Raw genomic sequence first — 14,190 nt, forward strand, 5'->3', positions numbered from 1 at the left:
TGGGATCAAAGACATGTGTCATCACTTGCCTGGCCCTCACAACCACTGCTCTCATGACTTTAAATAGGGATATGGCCTCCTCTTCACGGATGAGGACCTGGGGTTCAAACTACTAATCTGTTCAGCATCACACAAGTAAGGAACAGGTAAAATGATACAGAAACTAATAAAAGTCAGGAAAGGGGTGGGGAGGCCGAAGATGCAAGCCAGAAGAGGCACGGAGAAGATGGGCTGCCTGTCAGAGCCAACCCAGCACTCACAATTCGGTCTGGAGGCGGGGTACTCCCGATGAAGCACTCCACCTTGCCACCGTCCCCTCTCACGGCAAACTGCACCGCTTCGCTGGAGATAATAGGGGGCCCTGTAAGAAGGAAGACACCATCAGGCCGATCGGAAGCTTCTGGAAGTGCTTGTCCGCCGGGACTCATCCACTCAGGGCACTCACCATTTACATAAAGTGGTACCTCTCGCTCAGCCACTCCGATTCGAGGCACGATGGCCCGACAGGTATAGGTGCCAGCATCAGCCTGGGTCACTGACTTCAGCAGCAGCTGATTGCTGTTACTCAGGACCTGGGCAGAGAGATTAGCCTCGCGTGGGGAGCCAGGAAGCCTGGGCCCCTGGGTCGGTGAGGGCCCCGCATTGGAGGCGTGGGAAAGAAAGCATGAAGGGCCACACGTGAATTCCCAGAAGGTAAACAGGTTCCTGAGTCTGGTTGATCCACACCCCCGCCCCTCTCCCCAGACTCTTAAGCAAGCTAGCAATAAGGGCACCACTGTACAAGACTACACAGATTATGGCTACAGTCCTTTCTGATGATCTGTTCCTGTGCTTTCATTACTAAGCCATGTAAGACTATTTATCCTGAAATTCCCCTTTTCAATTCTGGCTCAGCCTGTCTAATGCTGGTCTTCAGAGCTGTGCAGTTCAACTTCCTTCGCCAGATTCCCTACCTCCCCCGTGCACCATTAACGCACTAAGTCTTTCACTACGGCAGCAGCAACAGCAACACCTGTTCCCCTCATCCTCCTCACCCCAAGTTCTGTGCAAAAGTCGAGTAAGAAGGGGCACGGCTGATTGCAAGTGTTCTCTCCCCCCTCCCAGATCCCGAGAGACCCTGGAAATGTTGCAGGTTTGATTTGGGAAAAAGAACCCTGACCCGTCCCACTGCCTTCGCTGCACCCCGAGGTTCCTGTCCCTTCCTCCCAGCACTCAGAACAGGCAGCGAGAGCTTTACCATGTTAGAGTCCTTCTTGGTCCAGGTGAGGGTGAGGGGGGGATTGCCAACCCAGACACAGGTGAGGGTCACATCAGATCCAATGTCTGTGGTTGTAGGCTTTGGGTCAACTACAATCCGGGGGGCAACTGAAGGAGGGAGAAGTGGCCGGTCAGAGCCTCAAAGCTCCCGAGGGTCATCCACTCCGATCCGCCCTCTTTCTCCTCGCCCCCTAGCTCCCATGCTTGCTTCCATCTACCAGGTTAGCGGAGCTTTGCCTTCCCGGCACCCAAGGACCTTGGAAGGCCCCTGCTCTCTGTCCCCTGCCTCTGCCCTTCCAGCTTACTCACAGTGAACATTCACCAATGTGCTGACATTCGTGCTCCCCACTTTGTTGTGAACCTCGCAGGACACGGGCTCCGTGAAGAAGGAATAATCGACGTTTGTCTCATATCGGCTCTCGTGGGCATCTTCAATCAAGAAGCCCCCCTTGGCCCACCTGGAAGGGCAAAGCAGCATAGGTGTGAGATCAGAACTTCAGACTCTCTCAACTGTATTCAGGGACACTGGCCTCTCCAGCATCCCTCCCACGCCCCGCCGCCACCGCCACCACAGTCTCAGGGGGCCTCTCCATTTGTCACTTGTATAGCACTCCCAGACCCCGACCCTTTCACCTGTAGCCCAGGATCTCAGGGTTGGCTGTGGCCTGGCATGTAAAGATGACCCGTTCTCCCTCCTGTACTGTCTGAGGTTCAATGGACAGAGTCACGGTAGGAGGGTCTGCAAAGTAGGGGATAGGAAGTCAGGGTCTTTTCTTTCTCCCCCCCACCCCCCGCCCCGAGTTTCTCTCTTTCCCTTCGTAACACATATACCACTTTGAAGTGAGAGTCCAAGTTTTCAAAATATTAGCCTCCCCTTTTCTTTACAGCCTTTTTTTCTGGAGGAGGCTCAGGCCAAGAATGATAGCAAAGGAATACATTTATCCAAATGGGTGTAATGACCAAATATGGCCACTAGGTGCCAGTGTGGGTTAGTTTGGCTTATTGATTGATAAAGGGAGTAGGGTAAGGGCATCCCTGACTAGGAGAGATGCATGGAGCATCTTCCCAGGAAAGCATACTCTACATGCTAGATGCTCTCATGCCATAACTACTTTAATGCTCACAACTCAAATAAGCAGATATAATGCTACACTCAATGCTCCATCTACCAATCATTCCTGACCATGAGTCAAGTTTGAGTCAAATCAGGAAATGAGGGGAGCGTCGGTCCTGGGCCTCTAGGATCCTTGTTCTGTGCTCCCACAGCCGCCTATGATCATGTACCCTACCCAATACTACACTCACGGTGTACATCGAGCTCAATGGACGTCTCCTTGCCGTTGGGGATGGCCTCATTCGTGCTCCGACAGGTGAATACACGGCCGATGTCCAGGTCTGTGGGGTGAATGAGCAGTTGGCTGATTGTAGTCTCCCTTTTCCCATCCTTCAGCAGTTCCTGGGGGATGGGAGAAGACAGAGTCAAGGCTGAAAGCCAACTCCTCTGCTCTCAGAGGAACCCACAGAAGGATGGACCTATATATATATATATATATATATATATATATATATATATATATATATATATCACAGCTCCGTCCCTGTAACAACCTGCTCTATTTTTAAGTGGTTGGCTATTTTAAAAAGCTTTCTATGGTTTACAGAAACATCAAGCAGAAAGGTAGTTACCTCTTTACCACAACTCCTCTCATTGTTACATCTGAAGAAAGTGTGGAAATCTTTTTTTTTTAAATAATTTATTTTAATTTTATGTGCACTGGTGTTTTGCCTGCCTGTATGTTGGTGTGAAGATGTCAGATTTTGGACTTACAGACCATTGTGAGCTGCCATGTGGGTGCTGGGAATTGAACCCGGGTCCTCTGGAAGAGTAGTCAGTGCTCTAACCAGACCCAAGTGTAGAAATCTTATTATTACATACTCTTATCTTAGGGTGAACTGAAATCTATGGTGCACACGAGCTTTCGCTCCTTGTAGTACAATTTTCTGTTCTGTGCAACTGAACCTTATTCCTGGAGTTCTCTAAGCCCATAGTAGGATCTTCGTCTTCTAGAAGGACTTCCTAGGCCTGCCCAGGCCTCTGGCCTCTCTCCTGCCTGACAGGTAGATACCACTTACAGTTAGACCAGCTTACATTTGGCCCTAGGCATCGCGTGTGTCCCAGTGGTGGCTCTAAGCTCCTCAAGTGCAGAGACAGATTCAACAGCTCAAACACTTATTGGCTCGGTGACGCCCCAAGCCATCTTCTGTATGGCCACCTACCGGAAGACCCCACACTACGAACAAGAGTAAGGCCTCTCATCCAGGCAGCCAGGCATGCATGTTAGGGGACGACAACAGCATCCAACTGAGGCAAAACACAGCCTTCAGCGAATGAGCAAAGGAGAGGAGCAAAGGAGGTTGGTACCAACAAACCAACCTGTTTGGCTACCGAGATATTTCTAAAGCACGTAGCCGCCGTGTGCATGCCCCACCCCCCACCCCGGCCCCAACACGAGGAGAAAAATGATAGTTTTTTATGGTAAAGAAGTTAGGCCCCATTGGGGTCAAATAACCATTAATCAGATGATGGCACGGAGGCCAAGAGGAAGAGATTTGCCCAAGGCCACGGAGGTCACTAAGAGCTGAAGCCAGAATCCAAGCTCTTCATCCTCACACGGTGGGCACCCAGGTGGGCACTTTCTCGCCCCACTGGGAAGTGTCTCTCGAGGTGCCCAGCCCAGGGCTGGGTGCACAAACATGCTGCCCACCGCTGGCAGAACGCGCCTCACGTGTAAGACCCGGATCCCGCTGCCATCAGCTGTGCCGGGTGATTCTGGGTACGTGACTTAAAGGTCTTTCGCTATCATGCCTTCCCCATGCGAGAACGTGCACAGAACCCCGGCTTCTGCAGCCAGTCAGCCGTGCTGAAGGGAGAGGGTAAAAGGCATCAACGGTGCAGTCGGACTCGGGTGCAGAAAGCCTACTCTGCTGCCTGCTCCCTTGGGGCCCAGCAGACACTCTACTTCTCCGGCCATTCATTTCCTCCTTTGTATGTTGTTGGAAGCAACGCCTACCTTATGGGACTCTTCCGAGGTTTAAGAGAAACTGCCCATAAAGTGTTGACCATACCTAGTACCTAGCATACAGGAAGAACTTAGGGAAATTTCCCAGTGATCCTGGAAGTCCATGTGTCTTCTCTGGGCCTCAGTCTTCACAAGTGTATGAGGTCAGACACACCCCCTTTGGGAAAGAAAGGGGAGATAACACGGAGCTGGGCCTAAGAGGGAGGGCCAGAGGAGCAGGCAGCTTCTCACCGTGCTAGCCACAGCTCCCTCCTGCTGGGTCCCATCCCGGAACCAAATGATGGTAGCAGCAGGCTTGGCATTAAATGCTCGGCATGTGAGGTTGTGGGGGGTGCCTGCCTGTAGCAGAATCACAGGGCCCCCATCAATCCTTGTGTCCTCTGGAGGAACTGGAAGGAAGAAGAAAACAAAATCAGCTGAGGATGTAGCTAACTGTGCTCCCCCCACCCCCTGCCCCATGACAGGGAGGTGTCCTTCCGTCGGCATCTGCTCCTCTCCGCAGGGCAATGCTACCCATTACAGTCCCTGTGCACAGTGCTCACACGGAGGCTTCACCCAAGGGCCTCAGCCCACAGGCTGTCTCAGCTTGCCCGGTCACTCTCTCGCAGCGCCTATTATGGTCTGGGACCGTACTCATCACTGCTGCTCAAGGATGCTTACTTCAGACAGAGGGCTATCACAAGGACATGAGCACAGATCACACCCTCGGGAAGGAACGGTGTCTCCGCCTCAGGATTCCTTACGGCTATCCCCTTCCACCTGCTCCTCTGCCTGGAACAGCCCGATGCACAACTCTATCCACTACACCTTCGGCAGGTTATTTTCTCCATAGCAGCTAAGACTGTGCCGGCCTCCTGCTCAAACGCCTCCAGAGGCTACAGCTGCCTATAGCATCAATTCCAGGCCCTCAGCTTCCTGTTTCAGGGTCCTCAAGCCATGCCCTGCAGACCCTTACCTCCTCACTTTGCTGCTGCCTCCTGGGGGAAGTGGGGTGCAGGGGGCATGCCCTCTCTCAGAACTGCTGTTACCACCCTGGTCAAACCCGGGGTGATGCAGAAAGCTTCAAGTTTCCACTGCAGCAGTCTCAGCTTGGACTCCTGTCTGCCCTGTGGGTACTGCTGGTAATTGTCTCCTGCCTTAACCCCTTTGGAAAAGCAAGTTCAGGTCTCACTGGCATTCAAAAACAGTCTCCACTGCCCAATGCATGGCAAAATCAGGCCATTGCTATGTCCTTAAGGAACTGAGTTGGCTGTACATGTGGTTTTAAGAAATATGAATACGACTTCTTTTCTTATACCACAGCCATAGGCTTCTAAATGATAAGTAAGGTGAGCCAGATCTTCTATTCTCCAAGGCCTAAGTTCCCTGAGGACAGGGTTTTGTTTTGTTGTTGGTTTTTTAAAAAGTATTTGTTTGTTTATTCCCTTACTTATTTTGAGACAAAGACTCACTATGTGGCCTAGGCTGACACTGAATCCACGATGCTCCTGCCTTCACTCTCCAAGGGCTGGAATTACAGGTTTGTGACATTGTATCTGTTTCTTCCTATTAACTCTCACACTAGCCGTGGTTAGCTAACTTTAGATTTTGATCCTAACTTAGGTCTACTTGATGCTCAATAGCCAGAAGTGAGCAAGGATTTTTTGTTTTCTTCTTTCTGAGAAAGTCAAGCCAAGGGAGATGGAGAGGAAACTTCTAGAGGAGAGCCTTGAGGGAGACCTTGGGAGGTCCACGCAGCTGGAGGCAGACAGGGCTGTCCTGGTGTGGGTGAAACGCAGGGCTCTGCGCTGGAGGTGCAGTTGCTGACACAGCTTTCTGTTCAATTTGTACACGTGGAGTGGCCGAGTGGAGAAGGCATGGGATTTAGATCAATGCCCTTCAAATCCTGGTACCTTCCCTTTACCGTCACGTGGTCTTAGTGGAGGCCCTAAAGGCACCGAGTCTGTTTCTCCCTCGGAGACCTAGCATTGTCCCCTCACTCAGGGAGGCACTGCACACTGAGTGTAGCGTGCAGGGACCTGTGATGTGTAAACCGTGCTACCCTTACTCTGATGAGATGGCTCTGGGGCTTCTGCGCAGCTAATTATTCTCTCCAGCTCCTTCTTCCTCCTCATCCTTGCTCCCTCGTACACACAACTCCAGTGATGGACGCAGGGTTGTGGGTAGAAGTGTGCGGGGGGGGGGCTCCCCCAGTCTGCCTGGCTCTCCACAATTGTACCTCCCTACCACATTCATAAACTGAGCCCCTATATGCCCAGAGACATTGGGTCCCTGCCGTAAAAAGAGCAAAGCATTTCCTCCCTCTGGTCCTTCTGCCCTTGCCATGTTTTCTCTCCCCTTCTCTCAGGCAAAGACCATCTGTCACCTCCTTCACCAACCCACATCTCTCTAGAATTTCTCAAGGTCTTTGACGCCAACTATCAGTTGTAAACCGTAAGCCAATTAGCCATAATTTCTACCATTTACCCAGTGTTTGCTAAGGCTCTCTGTGCATATGACTTCATTTAACCCTTATCCCAAAATATTAAATCAGAAAAAAAGAAAGAAAGAAAGAAAGAAAGGCAAGCAGGTAGGAAGGAAGGAAGGGAAGGAAGAAGAAGCAGGCCAGGCAGATAGCATTATGGCACATTACCATGCCAGAGAGAAAACCCCTGCCCAGGGGTCGGGACCTTTTCAGGGTCACAGTATGAAAAAAGGCCAAGGCATAACCTGAACCCAGGACTTGTGATTCCCAGCTGCCTAGAACTCTTTCTGTTGCTACGAGTTCCCCACACTCCCCCTCCCCCAAAAAGAATGGAATCTGGTACAAAAACTCACTTAGCTCAGCTCCTCTCTCCTTTCTCTCCACTTCAATAACTTCATGTCGGAGGGAGGGCAAAGATGAGAAGAGGAGGTCAGAGGAAAGAGAGAGGGACGGAGTCAATTAAAGCAGGAAGGAAGGCTCCCAGGCAGAAGGGGCGGAGCCGGAGTGAGGAGGCACAAGACAGACAGAGGCGGGAGACCACTAAGCTGTGGGGATGTAAACCCTGAAGACTGGCCACAGCTGGCTTCCCTTTTGTTCTGTGTGGAGGGTAGTCCTCCCGTTACTCAGATGGCCCAAGGCTTGCCATGGTGACATCTACTCTGTCCCCTTGTGGGCGCTGCTGCTGGGAGCTTAACTTCCAAAAGACAAGCCTTCAGACTACCATAGTTGCAAACAGACTCCCTGGGTCCAGCCCTGCCCCACCCCCACCCCCACCCCGACCCCTCCTCGGCTTATTTCTTCTGTCTCTGTCCCCTGTTCCATGATGTTCTGAGGAGAGGAGCATGCTGAGGGAAGGAGCAGCCAGGCCGGCTGGGCTAAAAGGGTAAAGTCAGGGAGTGCAGAAAGATGGAGGGGAACAGGGAAAGCTCCCCAAACAAACCTGACTGCAACATAAACCAGGAAAAGTGTAGAGAGCCCCGCTCGACATCTTTTAGTTTTGGTTTTTTTGTTTGTTTGTTTTTTGTTTTTTTTCAAGACAAGGTCTCTCTGTGTAGCCTTGGCTGTCCTGGGCTCACTTTGAAGACCAGGCTGGACTCAAACTCACAGCGATATACCTGCCTCTGCCTCCCGAGTGCTGGGATTAAAGACGTGCGCCACCACGCCCGGCTTGACAGTTATATTTCACAAGGAAGGTCTGGGTCCTTAGTGTGATCTGGGCAGAGGTTGGAGTCAAGGATAATACCCAGTAAAGGTGAGCATAGCACAGCCTCCTTGTGCTTTTAGGGGTTTTTATTATGTTTATTTTATGTGCTTTTGACTCCATGTATGTCTGTATGAGGGTATCCAGTCCCCTGAAACTGGAGTTACAAACTGTCATGAGCCAACATATGGGTGCTGGGAATTGAACCTGGGTCTTTTGGAGGAGCGGTCAGTGCTCTTAACCACTAAGCCATCCCTTCAGCTTGCTTTCAGGGTTTGTTATTTGTTTGTTTGTTTGAGACAGGATTTCTCTGTGTATCCCTGACTGTCCTGGAACTTGCTTTTAGTTATTTTAAAAGCATAATTTGTAGTGTGTGTGTGTGTGTGTGTGTGTGTGTGTGTGTGTATGTGTGTATGTACATATTTGCTTATACGTGTACCACATTACGTGCATGTGCCCACAAAAGCCAGAAGGAGGCACTGGAATCCCCTGGAACTAGAGTGACCAGTGGGTTGTAAACCAATGTGAGTGCCAGGTACTGACCCCAGATCTTCTGCAAACATAGCAAGCATAGCATCATCTAACCACTGAGCCATCTTAGTCTCATGTAAGGAGTTGTTGAGAGAAAAAAGCAGGGAGAGTGGAGACAGTAGGGGGAGAGGTGGGGCTAGGAACAGAGGAAAAGGTTGTGAAGAGGGAAGGGGAGAGGGGAGAAACAGAGCTTGGGGGTCATTACTGAGCACGGTGAGTTTGGCTCGCCGAGAGCGCAGGGCAGCCTCCGTGGCCTGGCACTCATAGGAAGCGTCATCAGAGAGCTCCGCATCTGTGATCTCCAAGTTGTATTGCCCAGCATCCGCAGAACCCACGACCCGGTACCGTGGCCAGGCTGCAGGGACAGAGAGGGGAAGACTAGAGTAAGGCCCAGTCTTGAGGCCTGGACCACCCTGTCCTCCACCCAGATCTCCCCGAAGTAGAACCCACATCCATTCCAGGCCGTTTCCTCCTTTTGCTCCTGGGCACCATGGGCAGGTGAGACTGTGAAGTACCAGACACAGACTCCGTAGTGTCGGGACCATAAGCAAGAGGGGATAACGAGGAATAAAGAGAGAGAGAGAGAGAGAGAGAGAGGGAGAGAGGGAGAGAGACAGACACACAGACACACAGACATAGATAGACAGAGGAGCAGATGAAATCTCCAAAGCAGTTTCTTGGCAAATGACTCTAATAATACTAGCAAAAGAAGAGGGAAGAAAAGAAAAAGAAAAGACAGCCAGTGAGGAGAGTGGAGAGAAAGGAGTATGTGCACACTGATAAGTATAGGGCACCTCTGCACTTACTTACTGGGGCACCTCCATGTGGCTACTTAGTGGGGCACCTCCATGTGGCTACTTACTGGGGCACCTCCATGTGGCTACTTACTGGGGCACCTCCATGTGGCTCACCAGGCCTCATGCCCACTCACCATGAAAGGAGAGTGAGCAAGGTTTGCTGGCTTCTCAAAGGAGAACCCAAACAAATTTACTTCTTTTCAAAGACTTAGGGCGCCTCTCTGTATCCATTGTGCCTTGTTTCCAGGCTCCCGCTAACTAACTCCCACCCGAATCCCGACCACCCCCCCTCCCAGTGGCTACGGATGCCTCTGACTGCATACCAATCGACCTCAATCTTTTTCATTTTCTCTCTCATCAACAACATATCCATCAAATCCATCTCTTTCCTTTATGGATCGTGCTGTGCAGATCTCCTCAACCAAGACCCCCAGCAAATAATCTCAGCACCCTCAAAAATAATAAGGCCAGAAATACTCACTCCCCAGCCCACTCACAGCATTAGAGTGCGTCCCGGCTCACAACATTATCCTCGAAAGCACATGCTGACCCTGGGTGCAAAAGCCAAGGGTGCACTTTTAAGGCAGACAGGCGGTGGCTGTTAAACCTGCTTCACGAATGGGCTAACTAAGGCAAAGAGAGCAAAGCAAAAGTGGCTCTCCTCAACCCAGTGAGTGGGCGAGTGGCCGGGGTGTGACGGGAGGTAGGTATCTCGACTCTTTACCCTCTCTGTCAAGAAGTGTTCCCAAGGGTCTCTGCGTTTGCTTTGGAATTCAGAAGGTTAGTGTTTTTGTCGCTGACTGAATCTTTAGGCTTTCTTCAGCACTGACTACATAGCCTGTACTTTAGAAATGGTCATTTGTTGTTGTTGTTGTTGTTGTTATTGTTATTATTATTAATTAAGAAAGTGCTTAGGCTGATGGCCTCTAAGCAGGCATGGACTGACTAAATGGGGGGGTGGGGTGGAGAAGGCATGAAACACTCAAGAGGCAGGAGAGAAAGGGAGAAATGCTGTAATTATAATTTTAAACATTAAAAAGAGAGAGAAGAAAGAAAGAAAGAAAGAAAGAAAGAAAGAAAGAAAGAAAGAAAGAAAGGTCAGACAGTACCTGAGGCACCATCTATGTAGGATGGGGGCAGGCTCTGCTAGCCCTTGCTAGCCCAGCTCCTCCTTCTGGACCTGTCTGCAGCACCCCGTGGGGTCTCCCTGACTCTGTCTAAAGCTCTCAAGGCAAAGGCCTGTTTCTCTAGCTCTCCCAGGCTGCTCACTGCCTTCCTTGAGCCAATCTGCAATCTGGAGTTGCAAGGTAATAAATAAACAAACAAACAAACAAACAAACAAATAAATAAATAAATGACAGAGCTCAGAAGTCAAGAACAGGACAGGGGAAGCATGGGTAGCGAACCCAGGCATCTAGGCTGAGAGTAGTGGACTGGATTTCCGCTCGCTGGAGGGTGGAGCAGCCACACACACACACCTCGTTTGTCCCTGCTTTGCTGGGGGGATCAAACTCAAGGCCTTGCCCACGACAGCACACACTCTGACAGATGTACAGTCCCAGCCCATCACTCACCTTTGAGGCCCTGGCCCATACCCAGAGCCAGTCCATCCTTGGTCCATTGTACAATCCCAGAGTAGTTGAGGAGCACACACGGGAGGACGGCCCGCTGTCCAGCCACCACGGTCTGATCAGACGGCTCCTGGCTGAAGCGAGTCTGAGTCCCGGGCAAAGCCAAAGCTAGCGGTGGGTGGGTAAGAACACAAGTGAGGGGGGGCTCCACCCAGGGCCCTATCCTGTGCCGTGCCTTCCCCCTAAGATGCCACACACTCCCTTCGTCCCTTTCAGGACCCCAGGTATAGGTCGAGGGTTCTGGAGGGCTTAGCAATCACAGAAATGGTTTGGCAATACCTAAAGGTCTTCGGATTTGGACCCAGTTTTGAACGTCGAAGTCCAGGAAGCTGTACTCACTCAAGGACCACCCACCGAGTTAACAGCAGAGCTGGGGGTCAGAGTTCAAGCCCTAGGTGATTATCTACAACCTCTTGTGCACCTGCCGCCTCCTCCTAGACACTCAGGGTCACAGGTGACAGGATCATAACACCGGTGACTGTTTTAGGCTACAGTCCCCTTCTCCCCATGCAGTGTGGGCCGACGGATGTCCAGCCTCACCAGGTACAGCGTGTCTACTTGTGCGCGCAGACGGTTCCAAGGTGAGACCATGCACAAAGCTAAATAGCCTGGTACACGCTTCTCCGAACACTGGCCCTGTTCCACGTGTTTACCCTTGACCCAAGGGCTGGGGCCCAGGGATGTAGACGCCGCTACATCTGCGTGCACGCAGCCTCCCGCATCATGGGAGCTGAGACAGTGTGGGACTCTGTTCTGTTCTCCCTCTGGCTCCAGGAGCTACACATGGCTGCCTGGCTGGCAGCTTGGCCGGGAGCATTTGATTAGAGAACTGCAGAGTAATTGCCTTTAATTGTGGAGCCTAAATGGGGTAGGGAATTGGATTGCGGATTTCTTCTCTCTTGCTTCCACCAACAGGCTTGCTACATCTCTGCCTGGCCCCGGTGGGGGGGGGGGAGGGCGGCGCAGGCCTGCATGCACACTGTGCAGCATGATGTGGGCATTAGCTTCCTACTCTGGGCTCCAGGGAAGGAGAGAGAGTGATGAGAGGCCAGCGAAGGGTTAAGTTGGAGGCTTCCTTGCCACACACCGCTCCACTAGGTCACACCAGGCTAGGTCACACCAGGCGATCAAAATAAGCTCTCTTCAAAGCTTAGATTCCTTGTTCACCTTTCCCAGCAGCTCCCTGAGTCTATAGAGGCCACAACCCCCTAATCCAACTCCTTCTAAACCCAGCTTCCCCATTCACCCCTTCCCCATTGTGGGGACCCTTCTTTCACCCGTTGTAGAACCCCTGCCCCACTTCTCAGTCCAAGATCAAACCCAGGCCACTCCACAGAGCAACGCCCCATCCCCCGAGATCCTAGTCAACTCCTTTCTTTTCTCCTCTTCTTTCCAAATGTGCTCCCACATTCTCCTCTCAGGAAAACCCCCTCTAGGCCCGATTTCATAGCCCCCTCGGCAAGCACAGCTTGTCCCGCCGGCTGCCACCGAGCCTTGCTGTGGCAGCTCTAGTCACAGGATTTCCTGTCCGGAGCTGTCAGCTTCTGCCCATGTTTTTGTCACCAGGAGGTGGAAGGCAGCTTGCGGGTGGAAGTGTTTGCCCTGTCTGTCCCTAGGATGCAAGCCCTCTCTTCTTTCTGGGTCTCTCCTGGAGTCTGGTGGTCAGAATATGGCGCAGGAAGTAGGCTTTGCCCTGGGTTAAATGTGACAATGCAGGGCCAGGAAGTTAGAAAAAGGGTTCCTTTTTTTTTCTTTGTTAAGTGGCTCCTCGACTCTGCAGACCTGATTCCGCATGCATCTCTTTCTAAAGAAAAAGATAAGGCTCACCCACAGTTCCAGAGAAAAGGACAACAGGTGTTGAGATCCAGGAGGAAGGATTGGTCAGGTGAACGGATAGTGTTATTAATTCAAGCATTTAAGCTCATTATTATTCAAATTTATTCAAATCCTTGCAGGGTTCTCTAGTACTGCTAGGTGTTACAAACTCTGTGCTCCTGTTTCTCTTTCTCAAGGCTCCTCAGGCGTTAAGTCAAGGGCTGTGAGGAGGGGTGGGTGGGTGGGGGATTGAGGGGGGGGTTGGGGGGTTCTGGAAGGGAGGGGGTGGAGAGGTGGGCTGTGAACTTGGATCAGAGTCTGGATTGCTATCCACAGCTTTTCTACATGAAGCCCAAGTGATGGTCTCCAGAGAGCAGTGGGCAGCTGGCTGCAATGAGAGGGCAATGACCCTGCAGTGGGTGGTGATGGGATTTACCTGGAGTCAGGGCACACGGATCGCACTTCCTTATCTGGTCCTGCACTGGCTCACGGTAAGATAACAAGTCTGGACTAGCTTGCCAAAGACCCTTTCTGCTCAAACACTAGGAGGAGCAGCTAGGAGAAGACTAAGGTTTCCACGGTCCTGTCCCTCTGCAACTCTTTCTAACTGCGTGGCCCTGGGCAAGTTATCCCCCAAACTGCATTTTTTTTTTCTAGACAGGGTTCTCCATGTAGCCTTGGCTGTCCTGGACTCACTTTGTAGACCAGGCTGGCCTCGAACTCACAAAGAGTGAGGCCTCTGCCTCCCAAGTGCTGGGATTACAGTGTGTGCCATGGTGCCCGGCTCAAATTGCACTTTCTTACATGGGAGTGATACGTCTGCCTCCTGAGCTTCTGTGACACCAAATGTGGTGGGGTTGGGTGCCGGCCTATCAACGTCTTTTGCACATACCTGCTAAAGAGCTGTGGCCGTTATGTGGCCCCGTGCAGTCAGACAACAAGGGGTGCACATTGGGGACACTTTCAGGAACCCAAGAAAGAGTGACAGAAGGGTGGTGTCTGCTTTTCTGGGAATTTTGAAGTAAAATCATTTTTGATTTAGCCCTAGTGGAAGCAATTAAACCTAAAAACAGAATGGAGGCAATGACCAGCAGAGTCTAATGACGAAGGAAATGTGGGGGGTGAGGGTTTGGGGATTGTGCGGTGGGGGGGGGGGCAGAGTCTCAGAATTTGAATCTTTGGAAAGACCACTTTCTGCACCAAAGTCACAAGCAGTATTTGTGTCCCCAAACAGCTCTGCAGCCAAGACAGCATATGAGAGAGGCCAGATGTGGGGCGGGGTCCTTAAGTCAACTCATGAGTATGAAAAATGTTGAGTCTGGTCTAAGCTCTATTCTCTAGACTCTTTATGAGCCAGGCATGGGCTACCCTCATGTCCTCACACAGGTCTCTCATTCTTTGGGATTCAAGTAGT

General features: G+C 51.4%; 1 protein-coding gene across 7 annotated transcripts in view; it reads right to left on the reverse strand.

The window, feature by feature from the left end:
• KIRREL1 (kirre like nephrin family adhesion molecule 1) overlaps positions 1 to 14,190 on the reverse strand; it is a 96,860-nt gene that overhangs the window by 9,423 nt on the left and 73,247 nt on the right. For 5 of the 7 annotated variants that reach the window (XM_084768410.1, XM_084768408.1, XM_084768407.1 and 2 more), the window contains 9 exons: positions 10,905 to 11,069; positions 8,739 to 8,888; positions 4,569 to 4,726; positions 2,563 to 2,713; positions 1,891 to 1,996; positions 1,567 to 1,715; positions 1,238 to 1,365; positions 446 to 620; positions 261 to 361 (listed from right to left, as the gene is read on the reverse strand). In XM_084768410.1, the coding sequence (XP_084624536.1) occupies positions 261 to 361; positions 446 to 620; positions 1,238 to 1,365; positions 1,567 to 1,715; positions 1,891 to 1,996; positions 2,563 to 2,713; positions 4,569 to 4,726; positions 8,739 to 8,888; positions 10,905 to 11,069 (1,283 nt within the window). The remainder of the gene's footprint in view (positions 1 to 260; positions 362 to 445; positions 621 to 1,237; positions 1,366 to 1,566; positions 1,716 to 1,890; positions 1,997 to 2,562; positions 2,714 to 4,568; positions 4,727 to 8,738; positions 8,889 to 10,904; positions 11,070 to 14,190) is intronic. The other 2 variants (XM_084768411.1, XM_084768406.1) reach the window with 1 other exon arrangement.

Source organism: Acomys minous (genome assembly GCF_964271855.1).
Source record: "Acomys minous genome assembly, chromosome: 19".
Classification (NCBI taxonomy): domain Eukaryota; kingdom Metazoa; phylum Chordata; class Mammalia; order Rodentia; family Muridae; genus Acomys; species Acomys minous.